Source organism: Lycium ferocissimum, chromosome 9 (genome assembly GCF_029784015.1).
Source record: "Lycium ferocissimum isolate CSIRO_LF1 chromosome 9, AGI_CSIRO_Lferr_CH_V1, whole genome shotgun sequence".
Taxonomy (NCBI): Eukaryota; Viridiplantae; Streptophyta; class Magnoliopsida; order Solanales; family Solanaceae; genus Lycium; species Lycium ferocissimum.
In genome coordinates this window covers 28,873,745-28,901,189 of record NC_081350.1, presented here as the reverse complement: position 1 = coordinate 28,901,189, position 27,445 = coordinate 28,873,745, and the positions used below count along the sequence as shown (strand labels likewise).

The 27,445-nt window shown below is 35.5% G+C and overlaps 1 protein-coding gene across 2 annotated transcripts; it reads left to right on the top strand.

The window, feature by feature from the left end:
• The first annotated feature begins 1,912 nt into the window (after positions 1 to 1,912).
• LOC132030173 (probable manganese-transporting ATPase PDR2) lies at positions 1,913 to 22,904 on the top strand. 2 transcript variants are annotated; one of them, XM_059419696.1, is made up of 21 exons: positions 1,913 to 2,270; positions 4,225 to 4,314; positions 5,121 to 5,323; positions 6,604 to 6,676; positions 6,786 to 6,958; positions 7,075 to 7,246; positions 8,063 to 8,167; positions 8,256 to 8,366; positions 8,487 to 8,573; positions 8,771 to 8,953; positions 10,090 to 10,140; positions 10,270 to 10,395; positions 11,226 to 11,305; positions 12,782 to 12,890; positions 15,127 to 15,255; positions 17,072 to 17,137; positions 17,238 to 17,309; positions 19,732 to 19,883; positions 20,417 to 20,528; positions 20,613 to 20,729; positions 21,457 to 22,904. In XM_059419696.1, exons 1-21 carry the CDS (start codon positions 2,022 to 2,024, stop codon positions 22,531 to 22,533), a joined length of 3,537 nt encoding a protein of 1,178 aa, XP_059275679.1. In that variant the 5' UTR covers positions 1,913 to 2,021; the 3' UTR covers positions 22,534 to 22,904. The 2 variants fall into 2 exon arrangements, with proteins under 2 accessions (XP_059275679.1, XP_059275680.1); XM_059419697.1 differs by lacking the exon at positions 5,121 to 5,323 and having other exon boundaries at positions 2,029 to 2,270.
• Positions 22,905 to 27,445: the final 4,541 nt, after the last annotated feature.

Sequence of the window (27,445 nt, the reverse complement as noted above, 5' to 3'; positions counted from 1 at the left end):
TTAAACAAAGCATTACATAAACTTTATTTACATAACTATGGAAGCAGAACTATATTAGCTAATAGTAACAACATGGATGAAAATATCTAAGTTATTACCGATCCATTACCGATCAGATGATCTATTTTTCCTTCAGGGAGTTCAAAGAAATCTGCCACATCTAGATGCATGGGCTCAATATTATCTTCACAAATAAATTTTGCTTCAGCATTCTTTTCTGCCTTTTTGACGGAGGCCTGATAAAGCTCAACTAGATGCTTTGGTGTACAACAACTACGTGATCAGTGTCCCTTTCCTCCACATCCGCAACATTTATTTTTTGGATTTTTCTTTTGCAAAGCTTTATGCTTTTCATCCTTCTTTTTACACTGCTAGTGGTGAAGGGTATTATTTGGTGCAAGACAACTATCATGATTAACATTTCTTCCTCGACCACGGCCATGACCACGACTGGGGCCACGACCTTTTCCACGCCTAGAATGGTGAAAGTTTGCCTTATTCACTTCAGGAAATGAGACAGTACCAATAGGTCGATTTTCATGATTTTTTCATTAATAGTTCATTATGTTGTTCAGCCACTAGAAGATGTGAAATTAGTTCAAAATATTTCTTGAACCTCATTTCTCGATATTGCTGCTGCAGAAGCATACTCGAGGCATGGAAAGTGGAGAATGTTTGCTCCATCATATCATGATCAGTGATATTTTCACGACATAATTTCAACTGAGAAATAATTCTAAACATGGCAAATTTATACTCACAAATAGATTTAAAATCTTGTAGCCTACCATCTTCAGATGGTCATATCTATCTTTCAAATTATTCCACAATATAAAATGATATTTAATAGTGAGATACTCCAGTTTCAAGCTCTCATCAAGGTGATGGCGGAGGAATATTATTGCCTTGGCACGATCTTGATTCGATGCCTGATTTTTATCTTTGATGGTGTCTGCTAGGTCCATCGCATCAAGATGAATTTCGGCATCAAGAACCCGAGACAGGTAGCTTTTGCCAGATATATCCAAGGCAACAAATTCACGTTTAGAAAGATTTGCCATTAATTAAGAAAAAGAAAGTCAATACCTTCGAGGCTTTCAAAGTATTTGCTTGAGATGGAAGAGTCTCGTGCTAATAACGTACTATAAAATAAAGGCTATAAAGTAAATACACCAAAGATAATTATATAGAAAGAGACTGATATTATTCAACCTTTAACTTAAGAGAGATTTCATTGTCTATGTAACATTCTGCAAATGAACTCCTATTTATAGGAGGAAAATGGAACTGCTTTGGTGGCTAAGTTTTCTTGCCATCCAAGTTTACTTGGTTGACATCCATTTACAACAAAAATCTATTTAATTGAATTTATCAAGACTAAGAATGTGTTTGATATGAAGAAAAATGTTTTTCAAATTTTTTTTGTAAAATAAATATATTACTTACTTATAGCTTGTTTGGTCAAACTTCTAAAATTAACTTATTTTGAAAAGTACTTTTCAAAAAAGTACTATTGGCGAAAAGTAGTTTGTGTTTGGCTAATTAATTTAAAAAACACTTTTGAGCAACAATTAACATTTGACCAAACTTTTAAAAAGTGCTTTTAAGTATATTTTCTCAAAATACTTTTGGGCTAAAACTATTTTTTTAGCTTCTGAAAAACTGCTTCTGCTTCTTCTCAAAATCACTTATGTTTGGCCAAACACCTTATTTTTGGGAAAAAAAAGCCAAACAGGCTATTAGATGCTGAGTAAGTAATTAAAAAATATTTGTATATAAAGTACTACTGATGGGGGTGCAATTTTTCCATTTTCTTTGAACATATATACTTTAAAAATTGAAAAATCTAAAATAAAATCTCTACTTCCTTTTCAAGATTCCAATTCCCATCTATTAAGTTTCCAAACAAATTTTACACTTTCCTCGTTTCCCTTTCTCCTTTTGTGTATAAAGTCTATAAAGCATCTTCGGTCGATAAAAGTAGATCGGAATTTCCAAGGGTTGGTTAAGATCGGCGCATTATGACGCGATTCCAAGTGGGTGGGAAAGTGGTTGAGAGTGTTGATTTGCTTAAGAAGAGACACTGGTCTTGGCGTTTGGATGTTTGGCCTTTCGTTATTCTTTACGGTGTCTGGTTTATTACTGTAGTACCTAGTTTAGACATTGCCGATGCCTTCATTGTTCTCGGTGCTCTCGTTGCCTTTCATTCCCTCGTCTTCCTCTTCACTGTTTGGTCCGTTGATTTCAAGCGTTTTGTTCAGTATTCCAAGGTTGTTTGCATTGTTATTTACTCATTACTACTACTCCCTGTGACCATTTTTGCTTGTCCAGTATACTAAAATAGATGTCTATTTTTTACTTGTCCAGTTTGGATAATCAAGAGATTATTTATCATTTCATGCCTATTTTGCCCTTATTATTAGTTATTGGGTTGGAAACTTTAGTGTCTGCACAGCTTTTAAAGTATTTTTGATTGGTTTCAATTATGTAGATGCTTCATAATAATTAGGGGTGATATAGTAAAATTGAGATTTTATTTATTGCCCCTTTAACTTAAGGGGACAAGTAAAAATGGACTAAGGGAGTATTTATTTATTTACTCCCTTAAATGTCCTAGTTTGACTGTGCACGGAGTTTATGAAATAAAAGGGTGACTTTTGAATCTCGTGGTCTTAAATTAAAATTAAAGATGTGTGTGCAGTTCTTTTAAATCTTATGGTCTTATTTGGAATTGGAAAACTAACTAAATGTAGAAAGAGACACTTTTTTTGGGACAAGACTAAAAAGAAAAGTAAGACACTTAAATTGGGACAGAGGGAGTACTTAGAAGTAGTTGTTTTGGTGGTCTCAATTTGAAATTTCTGGTTATTAGATAATCTTTGCTACTAAAATTCGTGGCACACTGCTCAGTGGGACTTGGGGAATGTTAATGGAACCGTTTTTAAGTTAAATGATATTGTTGAAGACTTGTTTAAGCAAAAACAGAAGGAGTGACTGGATTATGGGGAAAAGACTAACTTAGATCATGTTGTTGAAGTTAGAAGTGGGAGATTGGGAACAATTTTGGCTATCTCCATTTCTTTTTTCTACAGTGTTTTGTTTCACTTGCTAGATTTGCTACCACATTACTCTACTCTTTTGGTTCAGGTGAATAAGTGTAGCAACTTGGCCGGTTGAACTTGAAAGTTGGTGGGAATCAACTTTAGCTAGAACATTTAAAACTCTAGTAAATTGCTTCACAAGTAGATGTATTAAGGATGAAACTTGACCTAAATACAATATGACATAGCAAACTAGCCTGCATACGAGGCGGAAACATGGACCAGTTCTAGTCTGCATATGTAATACTTCTATGTCTGGATATTTAAGCTACTATTCTTTGGCAATATTCCTTTGACCTCGACGTGGGATCCACCCCATACTTAGGTTTTGTACCATCTGTATGCACTTTAAGTGGATAGACTGCCTTTCTCCTGCAGCCTCTTTTGTATGAAAAATAAAAGAATTAAAGCTGAAGAAGATGACGTGCGTAATTCAATAGTGCCTTTTGTTCTTATATCTTCATTCAGATATCTCAGTGATGGTAAGAATTATGCCAAAGAAGAGTCTGTAGTCACTCATGTGTTTGCTCAACTGTTTTCCCTTGATTGCCAAATTTCATCAGTTTTATTCTTGTAGGAGGGGGATAAAAAGCTTGGGGCTTAAGTAAAATATCTCATAATTATGGAAATCAGGATATGAAATTGTTGCTTATGATTATTCCTTTTTATGTCATCCTATATGTTAAGAATTCCAAAATGAGATGTGAGATGGCCCCAAAGCAGTAATGCCATTCAAAAGAAAATTTGTAATCCCTGTCTCCTCCCTTCTCTATGAACAGACTTTTCCTTTTCAATTATAGATAGAGCATTTGATAGTTGCTTTAATACCAAATTTAAGACTCCTATTTCGTTAATTTGAATCTTGACCAGCTAGTTTTGTGGTTGATTGTGTTACTACTCAAGGGGACGAGACTTCTTGACTTCCTCAATTTTTTTTCTGGTACACTAAGAGGGAGGAGGATGGGGAATTTGTAACCTTGGGTTATACTAGCTGGGCTACAAGACTTGTGGTTAAAGTAGTGTGCTATTTGTTTACTACATATCGTGATTCCCAAGACATGAGGTTCATGTTGCAGAGAGTTGGGTGACAATCTGAACCTAATTTAATCCTTTTCCTGGACAGGTGGATGACATACATCGAGCAGATTATTGTAAAATCACTCCAGCTAAGTTCTCTGGAAGTAAAGAAGTTGTGCCTCTTCACTTTCGAAAGGTGCAGATCCTAATTTTTTCTGCTAGATGTAATCTTTAGTATTTTCTTCTTATTATGGTTGTTTTATCTTAACTAATCGGAAGGTGACTCGCCGAGTAATGGGAAAAAAAAAAAGGTAGAAAAGTTTAAACCACCTCGCTTAAAGTCTACTAGATTGTGTTTTTCTTTTGATTAAGAGGATGGAAAGTTGAAGGTGTTCCAAGAATAATATCTGTTGGAGTAGGACATCTTACTTGTCTAGGGCCCATTCTCTTTTCCGAAAATATCTTCTTTGGGACCTTTCTATAAGCAGTTTAACAGGCGGCATTGTTCCTTTTTGATAACAAGTTTAACAGGCTGCATTATTCGTTTTTCCATTCGTTGAGTAAGTGAGACATGGAAGTAGATTTACAGCCCCTCCTTATCGTGATGGTCAAATTAACTGTTGGTATTTGTTCCTAAGGTTGATAATGGTAGAAAAGGTTACAGTTATGAGGTTGGCTCACATAATATATTTTACGAACTTTTTGAGGTTGACTCTCATGTTATTTGGTGACAGGGAGCGTAGATCTGTATGCTGTACTCTAACATTGTGTGACAACTGACAAGCATTTTTTAGCGGGTTTGCTGTTTCTTGGTGCTTTGAAGCGTTGGAGTTATTAATCTAAGTATATTTGGTTCAGATTTGATTAAAAGGAGACCTATTTTTTATGCCATTATGAAGCTTCAAACTGTTTTATCTGTTTTACAGACAAAAAGGAAAAATAAAGAAGGAAACTCTTTATTCTATCTCCTGATTGTGTCAAACTGTTTCTCTGTGTATGCAGCTGGCTGGTTCTTCATCCTCTGAGGGTCTGGAGGAGATTTATTTTGAATTCAGGAAGCAACAGTACATCTATTCAAAGGAGAAAGGAACTTTCAGTAAACTTCCTTATCCTTCAAAAGAGACGTTTGGATACTATCTTAAGAATACTGGCCATGGAACTGAAGCTAAAGTTGTTGCTGCAACTGAGAAATGGGGCCGGAATGTGTGAGTATTACCTCTTTTTTATGCATTCCCTTGGCAGACCATTATGATATCCTGTGTCAAGCATTCTTCAAAATAACATTAGGTGGTTCTCCTGCAGTGCTCCCCCCCCCCCCCACACACACACACACAACCAAATCGATCCTTTTCTGAAAGAAAAGGCAGGAAATACAATGAAAGAAACAGAAAACTCAGTTCTTCAAAGCTGACAAAAAAACCATTGTCCCCTCCCGGATTTGAGGTCTCTTTAACTTTGCTATATGGGGCATGTGGATGATCCTACTCCTGATGTTGCTTTAATGTCCGCTGTGTGCTGCTGTCCATAATGGTTGCTGCTCATTTTTAATGATATCTGACCATCTAGTAATACTTGGAATTGAAATCTTGCTTTTCTATTCTAATCTTATCTTTGTTTGGTGAAATGTAAGCATTAAAGGGGTTTTTCATAGTTACCTTTACCTAAAAAAAGGGGTGGGTGGGGGGGGGGGTTCAATTTTTTCAGCAAAGAAATGTCCCAATGCTGTAAATTTTATTGGAGTCCTACAATAAGGCAATAGACTCATAAACTCTTCAATACTACAGAGGTTATAATAACTATTGGACCGAAATGGCATCTTTTAAACAGTTGTTGCTATTATTTTTTCTACGGAAAAGGCTCAAATATGCCATCCAACTATCAAAAATGGCTCATTTATGCCACTCGTCAATAGTTTGGCTCATTTATGCCACTCATCAATAGTTTGACTCATTTATGCCATCACCTGTTATCAAAATGACTCGTCCATGCCATATTTCATTAAAGTTGGTTTTACAATACCATACATGACACGTAGCCTCCAACTAGATTATGGTTGTGGGTGGGTAAGGTGTATGGATCGGATTTTTTATTAATTTGTTATTTAAAATTGGGCTGGTTTAATTAAACGACGTAGACCTCTAATTGGAGGCCACGTGTCATATCTGGTATTGTAAAACCGGCGTTAATGAAAAAGGGCATGGATGAGTCATTTTGGTAATAGGCGATGGTATAAATGAGTCAAACTATTGATGAGTGGCATAAATGAGCCAAACTATAGAATAGTGACATAAATGAGCCATTTCCGATAGTTGGATGACATATTTTAGCCTTTTCCTTTTATTCTAATTGATGCCTAATTGTATTTCCCCGTCTTTTATTAGGTACATAATCAAAATAATATCTTTATGTGATTAACATTTCCAGCTTGTTGATTTCAAATGCAAGTTCGATGAACTGATTGTGCCTTGCTTTCCTGACCATGTAGGTTTGAATATCCTCAGCCAACATTTCAGAAACTAATGAAAGAGCAGGTCATGGAGCCTTTCTTTGTATTCCAGGTTTGTTTTGATTGAAATCATTTATCTATTTGATAATTACCTACTGCAATCACTGCTCTATTCTTTACTTTGTTTTCAACATGTTCTAACAGGTGCTCATTCCATGCAGGTCTTTTGTGTGGGTTTATGGTGCTTAGATGAATACTGGTATTACAGTTTGTTCACCCTGTTTATGCTGTTTATGTTTGAGTCAACAATGGCTAAAAGCCGATTGAAGACCCTGTCTGAATTAAGGCGCGTCAGAGTTGACAGCCAGACTTTGATGGTGTATCGCTGTGGAAAGTATGTCAAGACAAGCATTGCTCCCTAAAATATATTGTTTTTCACATTTACTGCAATTTAAACATCAATAGGTATGCACATTCTCAATGCTGAGTGTTAAGAGATGTTCATGGTAGGTGGGTGAAGCTCTCTGGGACTGAACTGTTACCCGGAGATGTTGTGTCCGTCGGGCGCTCTGTTGGTCAAAATGGAGAAGACAAGTCTGTACCTGCTGACATGCTTTTGCTAGCTGGAACTGCTATTGTGAATGAAGCTATTCTGACAGGCGAATCTACTCCACAATGGAAGGTAATCTTCCTTTTCTGTTCTCTGTTTGCTGCTGATTGTATGCAAGTAAATAAAGCTGCACTATGAGTCCGTTTGGCTTAGCTTATAAGTTGCTGAAAACAGCTTATAAGCTGTTTTCAGCTTTTTTGAGTGTTTGGCTGGCCAGCTTATAAGCCATTTTGTGCTTAAAATAAGCCCAAAAAAATAAGTTGGCCCGTTTGGCTTAGCTTAAAAAAAGCAGCTTATAAGCTGATTTTTTTTTTTTTTTAAGCCCATCCAAACAGGCTCTATATCTATTTTGTTTTCTTAGACAAGATGCTGCGGCAAGCTGCTTTTGCAGATGGCATTCATGATTATTCTCATATTTACTGTTTATAGGTATCAAAGAGGTATCTGTGGTAGATTTTGGTATTTTTCATGTCATGTTAAGGGACTTTGACATTTCAATCGGACTTGGGTGGGATAATCTCTAATTTGATAAATTGATTGTGAGGGGCAATGCTGTCTTTATAGCCATTTTTCCCAGTCAATAGGGAAAATTGTACTTGTAGAGTTTGACTGAGCATTGCTTCTGTAGGAAATCCTTCTGTGGGAGTTCAATTCTTTCTGTGTCGGCTAGAAATCGATGCTAGGTCCAGCTATTGCTGCACTGAGCCCTTTTCAAATTTATAAGCTGTCAGTTATTGAATTTAATGGGTGAGAGATGGCAGAATGATTAGTGTCTAAGTTCGTCAAGCTGTCTCTTATTGCAAATTGTGGTGCTCATGCTTCTAAGCCTTTCCTGTATGCTGGATGTATACCTTTTTAGTTGTAATCGTTCCCTCTTTATTCATTCAGGTTTCAATCATGGGTAGAGGAACTGGGGAGACATTGTCTGCTAGGCGAGATAAAGCCCATGTGCTTTTCGGTGGAACCAAAATTTTGCAGCATACACCCGATAAGGTTGTCAATGATTGATAACTCTTAATGTTGAGTTGCTTCTAGAATTTATTCATTTACTCTTTCCTTTTCCTATTGTCATCATGCGTAGAGCTATCCAATGAAGACCCCTGATGGTGGATGTTTGGCTGTTGTTCTGCGAACTGGGTTTGAAACAAGTCAAGGCAAACTTATGCGGACTATTTTATTTTCCACAGAGAGGGTAACTACTGTTCTATACTCTGCTGGTTTCTCAAGATGAGCATTATTTTTTGCATTTTCTACAAAATGATACTGTCATTGGATTTTCAAAGTACCATGACATCTGCATTACGTTTTGTAGGTTACTGCTAACAGCTGGGAAAGTGGGCTTTTTATTCTTTTCTTAGTCGTTTTTGCGATAATAGCAGCAGGCTATGTACTTAAAAAGGTATTATCTTGTTTCTCTGGTTGGATTTGCTTAGGTTTGTCTAGTTTCAGCTGTCTTCTTGTAATCAGTTGTGGAAAGTAAAAATCAGTTGTGGAAAGTAACTCAAATAACTGGCCATGCTGCTGGAGTGGACTGAGGTTTTGGTATGGAATGCTAATTTCTTATCCTTTTTCTCTTTGGCATGTGCTCGAATGCAGGGTCTCGAGGACCCAACAAGAAGTAAATACAAGCTGTTTCTGAGTTGCTCATTGATAATTACTTCAGTTATCCCTCCGGAGCTGCCAATGGAGTTATCAATAGCTGTTAATACATCTTTAATTGCTCTAGCACGACGAGGGATATTCTGTACAGAACCTTTCCGGATCCCATTTGCTGGAAAGGTGAGTTTCGCTTCCTAAGAGTATTCGTAGTTGACATTTTTGCTTGTGTTTGAATCCTTGACCTTTTGGGCAGGAGTAATTTGAGGTTGAGGGTCTTGATGGGTAGCATGTGTTCTTTCCTCTATTTTCTTGATGGTTATTTCATCTGGGGAAAGAGTTGATGGTTCTGTGGTTCACAACTTAAAGCAAGTCCAGAGAACACTTGCTTTTAGATTATGGTCATTTAACATGGTTAGGGTACTGTTAGACCAACCTTTGCAAGGGAAAAATCAAGGGTGGAGTATTTACCTTTTCATTAAAAAAATAAAAATAAAAGTTAAGGATGGAGTTTTAAGGTCCCTATGGGTTGGATAATATCATGAACGGTGTCATTAAAACCATGGTTCATGGGCGAAGCCATGTGCTTCACATAAGTATGCGGTTCAAGTTTTCTTTTACATGGTATCAAAGCCAAATTTTGGTAAGCCTATTTTTTTAACTTTCTTCTCTCTGCCTGTTGTATTGCTTTTTGGCTTCTCTGTCTCAACCCAGCTTGTCGAGCTGCGCTGAGCTTCTCTCATTTTCTTTCAATTTAGCCCATCGAGCCGCTGACTCTGCTCCAGGTCCACTCCTTAGTTTGTTGAATCGTGTCTCTCTCCCTCGCACAAACAACTCTAGGCCCACTTTTCAGCGTATCGAGCCTGCACTCTCTTGCTTCGGGGCCATTCTTCAGCCTATTGAGGCTAATCTCTCTCTACATCTAGTCAACTCTTCAGTCTTCTTAAAAAAGACAAAATTATGCAAAAGGTCTTCAGTACACAAATACTCTATAATCAGGTTACTCATGGGGAAGGACATTAGAGAATACACTTGTCCCTCACTGGCTGAGCAAGGTTTCCAGAGATATAATGTTCTGGGCCATTCCACCCATTGCTTTTATGTTTTGAGTTGGATGCTCAAATTCTTTTCACGGTGCTTTACTGTTATATTAGATTCTGGTGTTGGCCTCAAGTTTGTGTTTTAAGCACTTCAAAATCCACTAGCAGCATTTAATTTTTTCAGTGTATCGGTGTTTTTTCCAATATGCTCTTTGGATTAAAGACACTAAATTTTCTTCTGTGTTTTGGTTTTTACTTTTCCCGTTTCCTTCTCTGCAGGTTGATATATGTTGTTTCGATAAGACTGGGACCTTAACATCCGATGACATGGTATGACAGTCATGTACTCTACGCTACCATAAATACATTTACCCGATCAAAAAAAAAAAAAAAACTCTACTCTTCTACCTTAGTTGCTGAGCCTTTTACATTTTCATTTCTTTGGTGTTCCAACTTCAGGAGTTCTCGGGGGTTGGTGGATTGACTGACAGCGAGGACTTAGAAAAAGAAATGACTACAGTTCCAGCTCGTACTCTGGAAATTCTTGCTTCTTGTCATTCTTTGGTTTTTGTGGACAATAAGCTGGTAACTAATTTCGCCTCATAGTTTTGTCCTGGAACTCATACTATATATTTTTTTTAAAAACAAAATAAGAACGACATTGATTTGTTTCTTCACAACTTCCTTTTTGTTGGTGAAGAGCCGCCAATTGGGGTCTAACCTACATGTCATATGGATGTTCGCGTATGTTGTATATCATGTGCTCTGATATAATAGTCACTAAAACATCCATAGACAAGAAAGAAAAAATCCATAGACCACTATTAGTGCCGACCTCTTTTCATGTACTTTATATTAGCCATTTAATGAGGTTTTCTCAATTAATTTTACTGGACTCTTCTTTGGATTGACCTTTCTTAAAATGTTGGGTATTTAACTGAGAATTTAGCTCACGGAATAGTATTTCTTAAGACATTGACTTGTTTTTTTTTTGTGATAAGTACTCGGTGTTCAGATATAATAAGGTCTTATTTACCTATTAAAAATGAATAATTGGATCCTCTTTTTTGCATTGCTTTCTTTATATACCGTATTCACTAATGTATATAACTTGCTCATTTCCCATAAGTTTTAATGCAGTTATGTCAACTTATCAAAAGGAAGGAAAAAATAAAATAATTTTTCATTTGTTTGGTGCTGTGGTTATTTGGTGTTAATGCCCTCAACATTTGCATTAAAAAACATCCTCATTTTGATGACCATTGCTGTTGCGTCTATCACTTGTTGCTACTTGCTTGTATGGTTGCAGCACCAGATAAGCAAGCTACCTTATTTCTTGCTAGAACTGTGGTTTTAAGCCTTCCCATTGAAATTTTTATGCCTTCCTCCGTTGCCAACATCCTGTTTTCTTGTAGGTGGGCGATCCTCTTGAGAAGGCTGCGCTTAAAGGGATTGATTGGACATACAAATCAGATGAAAAAGCCATGCCAAAAAAGTAAGCTTTGCCCGGGATTCATTTTCCTATTCTATTAAAAAAGAGTAGTTTTGCCTCCACTGCTTTAAATAATCTTCTGTTTTTTTGATGAAGAAGTTTAAAATATATAATTAAAAGCCTTGTAGTTCTGCAGTTATTCCTTTCCTTGCATCTCATCTTTCTTTGCTTGTCCATTTGTACCTCTGTTTGCATTTGATTTTCCAAGTTAAACGTTCTTATGTAAAGGTATAAACTATTACGCAAGTCTTATTTGAGTTAATAACTGACTTATTTTGGCAGAAGGTGAATGAGTTTGGTTGATTTTTTCTATTGTTTTTTATGTTCCATGACAAAAGATATATGGCCTGTTTGGTTAAGCTACTGGGAAGTTTAAAGTGCTTATGTTTTTTTTTAGTAGTGCTTCTTATAGAGAGTTGAGGTGATTGGCCAAGCTTTTAGGAGAAAAATAAGTGCTTTTGAGTAGCAACAAAAGCTGTTTTTCGGAAGCTAAAAAATGTAGCTTTTCCCCGGAAGCACTTTTGGATCTTGGGCAAGCGTAAATTTCTTCCTAATATTGGCAAAAGGGATTTTCACATTGGTTAGCCAAATAACAACTGTTACTCTCCAAAAGTATTTTTTTAAAGGGCATTTCTGTGAAAAGCACTTTACAAAATAAGTTGATTTTGGAAGCTTCGCCAAACAGGATGAGAAACCAACTTCCATTGCCTAGTAGTTTTTAGTACAGTACCTCTATTAGTTCCTAATAGCTCTTTTGTTTTCACAATTTTGAGATAGCCATAACTTCCAAGAAGTAAATGTCCCTTTCCTGTATTGGAACCAAATCCATTCAAAAGTTCATTTTCATCAAATTTTCAACAAATAATTCTAGCTTCAATTCTGTTCACCTTTTGTTTGTGATATAGAAGACTTAAATTGTTGTGTTATTTTTAGAATCAGTTCAGCTAGATTGATAACTTCTTATGACCATAAGTTGTTGTGGATTGGCTCATTTATTGCTTTTCATCGTCTCTTCAGGTTGTCCCTTATTTATTTAAATTCTTTGACTGACAGTAATGAACTTAATAATTTGATTGCCACTATTCCTCATCATCGTTATTTGTTGAAAGTGCCCTCAAGTGTCTTTATTGGATTCAGTGTTGTGTTTTTCATTCCGTAATCATTAAACACAGTTTGAATAACGCGGAAAGATAATTTTGATAAAAATGGCTGAATAGAATCATTCTAAAAAAAAAAATATTTCATTCTCAAAAAAAATGGCTGAATAGAAAATTATACTATGCTTATTTTGTATGTGCAATGGATCTGTTTTTAGATGTTGTTCCTCCTTGAACTTCGTTTAAAAGAAAAACAGTTGTTTATCCCTTTTTTCTTAAAAAGAAAGGTTGTCAATCTTGTTCTTGTTAATATTCATTTTTTTACCCTCTTGTTCTTGTTAATATTTGGTTTTTTACCCTTTCTTAATATCGGACACTGCAGAGGTGGAGGTGATGCTGTTCAAATTGTGCAACGACACCATTTTGCATCTCACTTGAAAAGAATGGCTGTAGTTGTTCGTCTTCAGGAGCAATTTTTCGCTTTTGTCAAGGTTTGATGCCTAGTTATTTCCTATCCAGCTTTGTACGGTTGAATGAGGTCAAGCATATTGCAGATAAGATTTAGAAATACCTCTAGTCTAATTCAAATTTGTCAAATGCTTGTTTCCTAGTTTTTTTTTTTTTTTTTATTACATTACCCATTTGCTTATACTTTATACTGCTCATTACTTCTTTCAATTCATTTAAAGAGATGATTCGTCTAAAACCATTCTGGTTTATAAACTGGATGGCTTCTTCATTGGTAAACAAAGAATGAATAATTTCCTAATGGCTGCTTTTCTGTGAGCTTGTTTTGTTAAACTCTTTGTAGATGTTCTTATCAAATGTGCCTCTCCTCTGTCTGCCAGTGCTTGTGCGCTCACTTAGCCCAATGTTATGGGCATTTCCCAGAGTTGATGTAGTAATTATGTTGCCTTCTTGGATACAACTTATTGCAGATATGTGCCTGAAATACTCATAGAACTCTTTGCTTAGCAGGCTTTATGATAGGTCATCATATGTATAGTTCAAGGATCAAGAGGCTGAAAAATATGATTATATGATTATGCCCTGTTCGGGCTGGAAGATAGTCACCAAATCTGAAGACTAGGAGAAAAGGATAAGAGAAACTATTGAAATTATATTACTCAATCTGAAGAAAGTGTATTTGTTTCTGGGAAATTCTGTATTAACTGAAGCCCAATTGATGAGAAGTTAATTATAGGAAGACCTATGTACAAAAACCGAAAGCATCCCTCCTCTCTACTTAGTTAACTCTCTGGCAGTTCAGACCCAATCCATACGACCATAACCAGACAGTTTTCTTCTTGAGAGAGTGATGTTTCGGGATGGATTTTCTAGTAACCTTTTTGTTTTTTGATAAAGCAAATTTCCTTAAAAAGTTTGACCTGGAAGGGGAAATTGATTCAAATGATCGAGAGAAGAACAATGATGCTTTCCCAACATAAGACCTTTGTTATAGTGGATCAGAGGGATGAGAACTCGCACCGGATTGAGTTGATCAAACAAAAGTGGAGCTTTGTCAGCAAAATTATGATAGACATATTCTTTGGTGAATTTGCATTATCCTTAGACTAGCATCGGAGGATCTGGCCAACTGTTGAAGATGGAAAAACATCATGATTAGAACTAGAGGTAAAACATTGAGAAATTTGACAGAAATAAAAAGGCAAAGGTCATTCATAGCATAAAGGGTTGAAAATTGAGATAGATCAAGGATGCAACCTTGAAAGAATGAGTACAATATCTTGTGGACGTTTAGTAGAAGATTTGGTGATCTAACAACTAGTTGGTTTAAGGCGAAAAGCGCAAACAAGTGACAAGATCCATGGGATTTGAAGTGAAGCGCATGCTTCTTTGAATACGACTTGCGGACAAATAAACAATACCAACATATATGAATTTAGTGCTATAATAATCAAATCGCCTTTGTGATAACTAATATCAGCTTCAAATATACAATAATGTCGATATTAGTCTGACTTCTCAAAGTTGAGATTCAAATCACTCCTCGTCTGAATTAGTTTGTGCATCATTGTTTCAAGTGCACACTTATTTGAAGTGTATGGCTTCACTCATGAAGCGATAACTCTGCTCTTCGCTTCACATCGCTTTATCACTTTATGCAGCGAGATGATGACTTTTAAAATTGCTGCTAGTAACTAAGTACCGCATGTAATTGAATTACAAAAGTGGGTAAGGAAATACGGATATTTGGCTGGCATATCGATATGAACCCTATTAAATTCTCCCTTTGAATTCCGTTAAAGAGTTCAAAGCATATAGAATCATTATTGGTGACTGGTACATGAAAGGTTAAGAAAGTACTACTTGAAGGTGGTCACCACTCACCAATTGTTGCTTGTCAACAACACCACAATTTCAATGGCGAATAAGTTTGGGTCGGCTATATGAATCTTCACTGACCATATTACTCCATTTAAACTCATCTCATGTCAATATTATGCAAATACAAATAAAAACTAGCCGATTTCATGATGAATCCTCACATTATAGACGCTAATACTTCCATTTAAACTCACCTCATGTCAATATTATGCAAATATAAATAAGAAGTATATGCATTGGGGAATGATGCTCCAGTTCGCTCCTCAAGTACAAAGGAGTTGTTTCACTAAAGAACATTTTTTGGTTTCCATTGTACATTTAATTGTTTAATTTCCTACTTGCTATTAAATCAATCTCTTCTGCTAAAAATGTTTCCAGGGTGCACCGGAGACAATACAGGAAAGACTCATTGATGTACCACCATACTATGTACCGACCTACAAGAAATACACCCGTCAAGGATCACGCGTATTGGCTCTGGCTTTCAAGTCTCTGCCAGATATGACAGTAAGAACCCCTCCATGGCAAATATTTCCTCTAAACTGCCTCCTAGTGCTGTGCATGCGTATTTTTTTCCTACTATCATTCAATGAGGATGGATGAAATGCTAAAGGAACTGAGTTGAGGGAGCACAGATGGCTCTATTTTCTTATCAACCACACATATGGCAAAGGGAGCAGGGATGACTATTTGTTTAGTAACACATTATGACAAAAAGGTATTCATGGGTTTAAGGTGTAACGGAAACTGTCAGCCTATGAAGCATGGTACCAGACCTTATACTGTGTTTTGGTCCCAACTCCCAAGCACGATATCTGTACGATATGGCAGGGATATGCTTTGGTTACGATACCTGTGCAATATCTAAAAGTGCATCATTTTTTTATTTTTCTGGATACGAGCATGTCCTTATTTTGGGATACAAGTATCTGAAAATTGGATACATCTGAGGTCAAATTGGATATACTTGGGGTTAAATGCTATTTAGTAAGACTATTTGGGCTTATTTTTATTTACTAAAAGTTGTTTGATTAAGATGGGAGTCGTTGCTATGATCCTATGATTTAATGCTTTGGGATAATGTCGTCTTCTTTTTTCAATTATGAGGTTGGGTCTGACATCAATTCATAATTCTATTTTTTGAAATTCGTAATTGTCGAATGCGTTATATATCTTGTATTTGTTCCCAAAGATTATTAATGCTTCTTACTATTTGTAAACATATAATGAAGAACACAAACTATTGTACATATATTATGGTGCCCAAGTTCATATTGTTTTCTACTAAATATCTATCATTTGTTGTCTAAGATATTGTTTAAGACTCAGGTTCTATGTACTCCCTCTGTCCCAATTTACGTGACACTCGTTCCTTTTTAGTCAGTGCTAAAAAGAATGACAATTTTCATATTTAGTAACAATTTAACTTTAAAATACTTATTTTATCCTTAATGAGATGATTTGCCTGTCCTTGTGCCGAGGTTTACCAGAAACAACCTCTCTACCTCCCAAGGTAGGGGTAAGGTCTGTGTACACTACCCTCCCCAGACCCCACTTTGTGGGGTTTCACTGGGTTGTTGTTGTTGTTAATGAGATGATTTATAACCACACCTATGACTTATTTTAGACCACAAGTTTCAAAAGTCTTCCTTTAATTCTTAAACTCATTGCCTAGTCAAACACCATCACATAAATTGGGATGGAGGGAGTAATTAAATATTCCTTCAAGGGCCACTCTAAGAGGTACTGTATTTTCTAACCGTTATTATTTCTAAACGGGAGCCTTACGTATCTAATTTTCTGAATCTGGGGTCAAAATGTTTTAATTATACTTTGGTAAAGTTCTAAGAATGGATTAGCAAAATTTGCTAATAAATGTACTTCCCAAGGGAAAAAGATAACTACGAATTACATTTTAAATAGTAATATATATACATGGCTTAGAATTATATATTTCAATTATCTAACTGGATGCTGCACCAAATCATAGTTAGTGATGATGCTCCAATCTTGTTGTGAGCTGGAAATGTTCCTCACAGTAGCTCTCTCTCTCTCTCTCTCTCTCTCTCTCTATCTGTTACCTGTCACTTGTTTTCTTATTACATGGTATCCAGCTTTCAACCTTCTTTCTGCTATTACACTTCCAATTTTTTTGAAGTTTTCTCCATTCTCAACTTGGTGAAGGTTAGTGAAGCCAGAAGCCTTCGAACCATCTGTTACCTGTCACTTGTTTTCTTATTACATGGTATCCAGCTTTCAACCTTCTTTCTGCTATTACACTTCCAATTTTTTTGAAGTTTTCTCCATTCTCAACTTGGTGAAGGTTAGTGAAGCCAGAAGCCTGGAGAGAGATATGGTGGAAAGTGGACTTACTTTTGCTGGTTTTGCGGTAAAAGCTCAATTTTCCTTTTGTGCTATAATGGTGATGTTCATTCCAGGGAAATTGTGCAGCCTCTTTGACATGTTTGGTAATACGGATGATATATTAGGTGTTCAATTGCCCCATCAGAGGAGACTCAGCCACTGTCTTGACTGAATTAAAGCAATCATCTCATGACTTGGTAGGTGTGGTTTGGATGATTTTTTCATTTCCTTGCTTTCTTGTGTTCTCAGCCACTAACTGATTTGTACTATGCTGAACATGTGGTAACGTTATTTTTAGTTAGTAGGCCTTAACTAATTACGTAAAGCTTCATGAAGCTTAACCGAAACTTAAATTGCGGAAATTATATTCATGGTCCTTGTTGTCCTAGTCGAGCAATTTGTATTTGGTATATTATCTTTGAAGCCTCCGATGGAGTCACTTCGCAGAAGTTTGCTTAGGCAGGGAAGCAGTTACAAAGACCTAGAGGACCATCAATCTTCTCCTGAGTTGACTCTTTGAATAGTAAGTAGTAACACCGAATTTGGCTTGTTTAAACCTAGGAGTGCCATCTTCCATTTAATGAAACCTGTGGCAACAATGACGATCTAAGTGTGATAACGTGCCAGAGGTCATATAGGAGGCTTCCGAACCATTGATTGAAATGGTTCTAGAATATTTTGGGAATTAATTTCCATCAAAGACTGCAAGGTAGAGAGAAGACATTATTAGCTCCCCATTGTTGCATATAGGTATTTTGGGTTAAGTGATTAGATGTAAAGGCTCCTTAGGTCTTTCATATTTGTTTATTTTGTCTAAGATGGTTTATTATCCTAATGTAGTTGAATTTTTAACACCAAATCAGCCCCTATGTTTTGTCATAAATTCAATTACACCCTTCGAATACTCATCTTGAAAGAAACATCCCAAGACTTACCAAAACATAAAAAACTCTTGTGCAAAACTAACGCTTCCTAGAAACCAATTCCTCTTCATTTTTCGTCAAAAATTTCCTAGACTATTGGCAGAAACATTTGCAGGCCCCTCCGCATTGAAGCACCAGTAAAAATGTCATTTTCTTCTCTTCTACTTTGGCTACATAGAGATAACCCAACAAAAAAGGGAAAAGGAAAACAACAACAAGAGGAAAGGCATTTCCATGAACAAGTAGGCTTCATTGAAGTTGGGTAGAACTGATACGTCCTCAAGTGGCTTTGTGACTCTTCTTCTCTTGCTGATAGCCATTTTAGAAATTGCAGAAACTGATGCAACTTTCTTCCCTGCAAAACTTGCAAGGTTCTCCCTGTACCTATTTCTTCACGGAGTGAAAGAACTCCATTTCTCAAAATTCCTGATGTCTAACTTAAAATGGTTTTTGAGACGGCGCCGTTTTAGCCTTTGATGAAACAAGGAATAAAAATACAAATTGGTTGCGATTGTAAACATAACCTAAGACTATTTTCACACTTCAAAATCCTTGTTTTCCAATAAGTGAGCAACTAACCATAAGAGGAATAAATAGTGGGGAATGTTGCAATTGAAGTAAGAGAAGCTTGGTCTTCTTGGGGATGGGAGTAATGGGAGAACAATGGGTTTGGGGCAATAAAACAGTCTTAAGCTGACATGCAGTGATTTTCGGGCTTTCTGCCGAAGATCTTTACTCTGTTGACAGTAACAATGGCTGTAAAATGAGCACTGTATCATGGTAGTCTATCGTCATCATGTACTCTGGCAAATATCACGCGTCATGGCGACAAAGCTCTTTTAGCTTCGATTTGCAGATTGAAAACTTTAGAGTAGGGTAAACAATGAAAGTGTGAGGAAACGTATTGCTCTCAATGAATAATGCTGCAAGTATTGGATTCTCCATCCCCCCGTGTTGTGCCAACTGCGTGGCCTTCACTTTTGACGGAACAGGAGGAGGTGTTAGGGTGAAAGTTAAGTTCTAAAAAGTTTAGGATGTTTTTGTTTATGCGAGTATTTAGGGGATGCACCTACTTTATTGTAATTATAGTTAAGATAAGGGGTTTGTTATGATCATGATTTCTACTTGAATTATAAGAATGAGGCAAAACTAAGATATTACTCTTTTTGTTCCATTTTATATAATGGCGTTTTGTCTTAACATTAATTTGATTTTAATATTATACTACTGATAGTGGAAGAAAATATTAAATGGTTGAAAATTAGTTTGATAGAGAAACCATCACATCAAAATAAAAAGTTAGAACAACTCAATATTTTGATTTCTTAAAGGTTGTGAAGTTGTTTAAAAATGCAAAAAAAAAAAAATTGATCTTTTGAAACGTTCCCAAAAGGAAACAGTTTCATATAAATAGGGATGGAAGGAGTCTCATCGGGTATCTATGGGAAATTAAACACTGCCACTGTTAGTAAATGGAGAGCATGTGTGACAAGAACAATTCACGTTAAAAGAGATAAACCATGATGCAGATGTCTCAGTTAGCTCAGATTTCCTTGAGTTATTCATAAAACATCATAGCTCCGGAATAAGGTTTGAAGTATTGCAAAAAGATATATTACAGCAATTTGTTTTATTTAGATATGTAGTCTTACCACTTTGAAGCTCCCAGTACTTATCTATAACCATGGTTTAATAGGTCATGATTACTGGGGATCAAGCTTTGACAGCTTGCCACGTGGCTCAACAAGTCCACATTATCTCAAAACCAGCTCTGATTCTGGGACGTGCGAAGAACAAGGAAGGGTATGCTTGGGTTTCTCCCGATGAGACAGAGACAGTCAGCTACAGGTATGAACTGACTGTTTGATGCAGTATTGAACTCTGCTTTTATACAGTTTGCCTTGTTACTGATTTTGCCGGTTAACAGCTGTCCACAATTGCTTTATATTCTTTGTTGTCGTACTAACAAGATTGGGAAATCTGCATCATTGCTCTTCAACATTCTTTTGCTTTTCCTTTTATTGAAGAATTAGCTAAAAGAAAATAGAAGAATGAATTTCCATGCATTAGTAAATATATTGAGTTATATTCTTCATGTAAATGCGTTCAACTTATTAAGCTGAAAGTGTAAAGATTTTGTACATGGTCAGTGTGGTACTGTAGTTTAACCATTTATAACAGGCAAGTTACTATTTTTACTAGGTTACTAATTCATGCTTACCTTATAAGTGACCTAATTGTATTTTTTACCCATCAGTGCATACTACCAAGTTCTTAAAAGAATTAAGATGAATTACTAAGATTTTCTGTGCAATAAACAAAACATTGCTCAATCATATTCTCTTTCAGCTTTCATAATCTTATGTTACATACATTTGTAGTGAAAATGAAGTTGGAGCTTTATCAGAAGCTTACGATCTCTGTATCGGAGGCGATTGCTTCGAGATGTTGCAGCAGACATCTGCTGTCCCCAAAGTTGTTCCTTATGTAAAGGTTGGAAATATGTGATGAATCTGCTCTCTCTCTCTCTCTCTCTCTCTCCCCCCAATATCCTGACAAAGGTATCATTTTACCCAGGTATTTGCAAGGGTTGCCCCTGAGCAGAAGGAGCTTATATTAACCACTTTTAAGTCCGTGGGAAGAATGACATTGATGTGTGGTGATGGGACTAATGATGTTGGAGCTCTAAAGCAGGTATTGCGTCATTTTTATTTCAACAAATTTATTTATTTTCAAATGGTTGCTGCAACTTTCTGAGACCTTTTGGAGAAGAAAAATTTAACATTGGAGGAAACCTAAGCACCTTGATCCATAGAAGGGAAATAGCCCCATTTATGTGGTCTTTTGTTGTAATGGGCTTTGTATCGCATGGGTAACTATCCTTTAGGGGTACATCCAATCTTTTCAGCAAGCTTTTGTGTCCTTGGAAAAATCTACATTACCCAGACTGAGTGCCACTTGTTTGACACGAGTACATCTAGAAAAATTACAAGTCCTCTGCCCATGTAGTAATAGCAGTGATCTGTCATAGCTGAGCGGCCTCGTTTTACATAACTAATAGTTGGTTGATCATGTGTAGTTTATCAGTTTATTGCCGTTAGTATCTTTGTAATGATGTGGCATTTTGTGGGAGCAAGTACTATCTATGCTCTGAGCTCTCCTTCCTATCCACCCCTCTTTCCCCTCACTGTCCCTTGCATGTTATTTGAAGGGGTTCAAGTACAACTTAAGCGGGTTAGTTTATTGTGCGTGTACTGAGATGGAGATGCCATTTATTGCACTTTTTTGAGGCATTGCTGTTTGGCCTGCTTTCTTTCTGGTTTTGCTGTCCTGCGTGTTATGCTTCTTCCGTCCTGTAATTTTCTTTTGGTTGACAGCCCTTTTCCGATATTTTGAGACTAATGGGATTTGCTTCTTTCAGGCACATGTGGGAGTAGCTCTACTTAATGCAATGCCTCCTCCTAAAGGGGAAAAGTCATCTGATGGATCGTCTAAAAATGATACCGCAAAACCTGCCAAGTCTAAGAAACTTAAACCTGCTACAGAAAATGGAGAAGGCACTTCAAAAAGTAAAGCTACCAGCAGCAGCCAAGCTGGTAATCGCAATCTCACAGCTGCAGAGATGCAGCGGCAGAAGCTCAAGAAACTTATGGATGAGCTTAATGAGGGAGGAGGTGATGGTCAGGCACCGATTGTGAAACTTGGGGATGCCTCAATGGCATCGCCATTCACTGCAAAGCACGCTTCAGTCTGCCCTACCACTGACATCATCCGTCAAGGTCGTAGTACCCTAGTCACCACCCTGCAGATGTTTAAGATACTTGGACTTAACTGCCTTGCTACTGCCTATGTCCTGAGTGTAATGTACTTAGATGGTGTCAAGTTAGGTGATATTCAAGCTACAATCAGTGGAGTTTTCACTGCAGCCTTCTTTCTGTTTATCTCACATGCTCGGCCCATGCCGACACTCTCAGCTGAGCGACCTCATCCTAATATTTTCTGCGCCTATGTCTTCCTCTCTCTCCTGGGACAATTTGCCATTCACCTACTTTTCTTAATTTCTTCTGTTAACGAGGCTAGCAAGTACATGCCGGAAGAATGCATTGAGCCGGACTCCGAGTTTCATCCAAATCTTGTCAATACTGTTTCATACATGGTAGGGTTGATGCTACAGGTGGCAACCTTTGCTGTGAATTACATGGGCCACCCTTTCAACCAGAGCATACCTGAAAACAAACCATTCTTATACGCACTTTTGGCTGCAATGGGCTTCTTTACAGTTATCACCTCTGATTTATTTAGGGACTTAAATGACTGGTTGAAGTTAGTTCCTATGCCTAGAGGCTTGAGAGATAAGCTGCTGGCTTGGGCATTCCTGACATTTTTGGTTTGCTATGCCTGGGAAAGGTTATTGAGGTGGGCTTTCCCTGGTAAGATGCCTGCCTGGAAGCAAAGGCAACGTCGTGTAGCAGCAAATCTAGAAAAGAAGAGCAATTAGTTCTTAGTTGTATCAGTTTTGAACGGCAGAGATTTGGATCTGGCAGGTATTCACCAGCTTCATTTTATTGGCAGTATATCTATCAAGGCCTGCTGGATGGGTTATTGTTGTACTTGAAAGATCATAACTAAAATTTTGCTGGATTTCGTCATCTCCATTCACAAAGACCCTAAGCAAAGATGGCATATACCACAGCAGCTTGCTCTTTTTTGTCTTATATTCAAGAACTAGACAGAAATGTTGCCTTATTTATGGCTGATTTGGACTGAAAAGGAAACAGCTGAATTTTCTTTTTCTTCTACTGTACTAGTGTATTAGAATAGCCACAGCACATTCTGTCAAGATCATAATGGTGATTGTTTTTAGTTCAACGTCATTCAATGTGATTGTTTTTAGTTCAACGTCTTTCAATAGTTTTTCTGATCTATGAATGATGAGAAAAGGTCATAAATAGATCTAAGGTAAAAAATTTCTTTAACTATACACTTACCGATTTTAATCCTCTAACTATTCAAAAACTTATCATTTTGGTTTTTATTTTTTTATACAAACAAACAGATAAATGTCTTTCAATATTTTTCAGTTTTCTCTCTACTTCTTTTTCCTCAAGATTTTTTTAAAAAAAAGAGCTATTCAAAAAGAAAAATTAGGCACAAAATTATGAACGATTCTTCTCAAACACTACTAAAAAACTCGAAAAACCGAAGGAAAGCATATTTTTTTTAATTTTTTTAAATCTTTTTGTTAAGAACGTCTTTCAGTATAATTATTTGTTATATTATTTTCTAAAATAAACCGATCTTTGATTTTTTATTTTTTTATGATGAGACGATTTTTAGAACTAAAAGATAAATTAAATCAATGATGTATATGAACAAGAAATATTTAGTTCTCTGGTGAATGATTCACTCTCCTGCTGCATTCTTTATTTTTTTCAAAACAAAAAAACCAACGTGAGACCATCAATTTTTTTTTTTTTTTTTAGATTTGTGGACAACTGTGTAACTCCTAACAATAGAGAACTCTTATTGCTGAACTTTGAGAGAAATATAAGGAAAATCTTAACGATTATCATGACTATTGACTTTCTTGCTTGCCTAAAAAATTGTTTTGCTAGAATATATTATTATTATAAATCTCTACATCAAAACCATGAATGAAATCAAGAAGCAGAGCATATTTTGGTTTTTAGTTAAATGTCTTTCAATAGTTTTTTCTGATCATTATGAACGATCTAAGAGAAGCAAAGCATATTTTGTTTTTTACTAAAACGTCTTTCAGTAGTTTTTATGATCTTTGAATGATGAACGATCTAAAAGATCATATTGATGATTGTTACTATTTATTCTCTGGTGAATGATTCACTCTCCTGCTGCACCTCCTTGGCTGCTTTCATATTTGTGGACAACTGTGTAACTCCTAACAATAGTCTTATTGCTGTTTGTCAGGAAAATCTTAAGCATCATGACTATTGACTTTCTTGCTTGCCTCTTGTTTTGCTAGAATATATTATTATTATAAATCTCTTACATCAAAACCATAAAAATCAGAGAAGGTACTGGCAATGGGGAGGTTAGTTGTATCCCCTTGTATGACCTAAGTTGTAGACCCTTATTCAGTTATTTGGATAGTAGTGTCAAACTGCCTCAACTTTTATCTCCACGCTCTATATTACTCGTCAGCTCCAGTTTAAAAAAAAAAAAAAAAAAAAAAAAAAAAAAAAGAAGGTGAAATCACTAGTCGACGAATCTTTCACTTATCATGATTTGTGTATCAAAAGTGAAGCCGTTCAAGTATAAGTAATGATTTTCAAGAGTAAATTCCTTAAAAGGTCACCCATATATTGAGAATTGCCTACTAAAGCTTAAGATTTGGGAGGAAAGTTTAGTCATCACAACTTCAGTGTCATCGAATGCATCACCACCATTCGTTAATTAAGAATGTGATTTTGTCTTTGCTTCCATTTATAGTATAATAAATAAATAAAAAGAAGAGCAGAGTTATAAGAAATCTTTTTGCATGTCATAGCTAATTGTCAACACATTATTGACCCAAAAAATTTCAAAAAAACAGTACAAGGATTAGCCAAGTTAGTAGCTAATTGTCAATACATTATTTGACACAAAAAACTCAATAAAATTACAAATATTAGCCAAGTAAGTAGCTAATTGTTAATACATTGTTGACCCAAAAGGTCAAAAACATTACAAGGACTAGCCAAGTAAGTAGCTAATTGTCAATACATTATTTGACCCAAAAAATTTCAAGTACTAGTCAATTTGGATTGCCCATTTTCTGGGGGCAAGAGTCAAAAGATTTCCGACAAAAATTCTTCTCGCAGCAATAACTCAAAATCAGCAGAATGGTTCTGATTGTTTGTGTTGTGAAACAATAATCCAGTATCTCCTCCATCCCAATAATAGGCCTCTGGAGATGGTTGTCCAAGAAAACCAACTTCTTGAATATAATTAGCAGTAACATAGCTATTATCAGGCAACTCAATATGCCCATCCCAATAATATTCCAGTGGACATGGCCGTTCAATTGGATCACTTTCTTGAACATTAACAGTAGCAGAGCTGCTACTACTACCTCCAATAATTTCCCTCAAGATTTCACTAAATTCATCTCTTTTTCCCTCACCATCATCACGATTCATAATTGATTTCCCTTTCAAGAATTTGATTCTCTTCGTAACAGTTTAAATTTATCACTTAAAAGTTAAAGTAAGAATGTATATCAATTACTGGATTAAGTGATAAATGTGTGTATGAAAGACAAATGTCTTATGTTCATTAAATTTGATATAAACACCGACTGCATATAATTTTTTTTTTTTTTTTTTTTACCAATTTATATATTATAAACATTTAAAAAAATTGGGTAAAATCTATATTAAATTAGACCTTAATTATTGAAGAAATGTTGAGCAATATGAAATTAATCATTTAAAAGTTCAAACCAGGTTTTAATTAACAGTCTAATTTTGTTTGGTCAAGCCTTCTAATTAGGCTTCGCGAGACGAGCTCATTTCATAAGCACAAGGTCTATTTGGACAAATACCAAAAGGACAATGTCATATGTCAAGTGAGGTTGCATGCCAAAATAAATTCAAAATCAATTATAAACTTATCTCATGTGTCAAATGGCGAATCCGACAAGTTTGAACCGATCTAATACAAAAAAAAAAAAAAAAAAAAAAAAAACATAAGTAGTATTCGCGCACTAATTTAGTGTGTGAAAGGCTTTTAAAATTAACAAATATTTAAAGACATAATGGCACCTTTCAAACCAATCAATTTGAAAAGAGTTTTTTGCCATTGCATAGTTACTTATGTACAAGTTGCTAAATTTGGCAATATCCGAAATAATTTCCTCTAGCCTATTCACAACCATTCTTTACGCGTCATAACCTAATTATATTTAATTAATCTTAATATTAAATAGACTAATTTTACTCAATAGCTTACCATTTTGGGTTTGGAAAATAATATTTCAAATGTTAAAAAGTAGTAACTTTTAATTATGAAGAACTATTATAGAGAAATGAATAAATCTCATCTTAAGCCCTAATATTATCAAATAAGAAGATAATAACTTATTTAATTTTTGCATGAAATGAAAAAAAAAAAAAACTTTGAATTAACATTTCAACTTTCAAAACTTTGAAATATCATATAACCTATAAACTATATTATCATTCGAAGTTGTTACTTTTTAATTTTCAATTAACATTTGGGACTAATCTTTTAAGTTTTAATTTTTAACTTTTTTTTTGGTGTGTGTGTGTAGCGCTTCATACTTTAAATATGTCGTGATCATTTTGTTACTTGTGTAGTTATTAGTACTGAAACTTTATCTCAACTCGTCTATTTTTTAGGCCTGGTAGTTAGTTTGAAAATTAAAAAGTAACAACTTCGAATGATAATATAGTTTATAGGTTATATGATATTTCAAAGTTTTGAAAGCCACCAAATGTTAATTCAAAAAAAGTTTTTTTTTTTTCATTTCATGCAAAAATTAAATAAGTTATTATCTTCTTATTTGATAATATTAGGGCTTAAGATGAGATTTATTCATTTCTCTATAATAGTTCTTCATAATTAAAAGTTACTACTTTTTAACATTTGAAATATTATTTTCCAAACCCAAAATGGTAAGCTATTGAGTAAAATTAGTCTATTTAATATTAAGATTAATTAAATATAATTAGGTTATGACGCTGCTTAATTTTATTTCGACAAGCAAATTTAGCAACTTGTACATGTGAACTATGCAATCAAATAACTATGCTATTGCAAGGTGCCATCAATAAAAAAATTGACCTCTTTTTGGATAAAGAGTACTTTATGCTATTGCACTGCAACTAAATTCGGGTGAATTACACACTATATATTCATGACAATTTGAGCCTTTAAGGCTTTTCAAATATTTAAAGACATATTTCAAACCAATCAAAAATTCGTACTCCATCCGCCCCCAATTTATGTGGTACTCTTTTATTTTTGGTATGTCCTAAAAGAGTGTTATCTTTATATAATTAGAAATAACTCAACTTTCAAATTTCCCTCAAGTGAAAGAGTTTGTATAAATTTCAAACATCTAAACTTTATGCCAAACCAAACAATGCTACATAATTTGGACGGAGGGATTACTATATATTCAACTGGATTGATTTGATGATTCGAGGGAACCAATCATATCAAGCGAAAGAGTTTGTATACAACACAACTGCTTCCTTTTTACAATTCAAAATGACGACTCCTTATAAAGCCAAAAGATACATTAGGAATGGTAAGAAGCCCGAGAGATCTCTAAAGAACAAAAGCCTCAAGTATTTCTTTTCGAGGTTTTAAATTATTTGTTTGTCGCAATTTCTTCCACAATTAATTCCATGTTCTCAAGAATAATA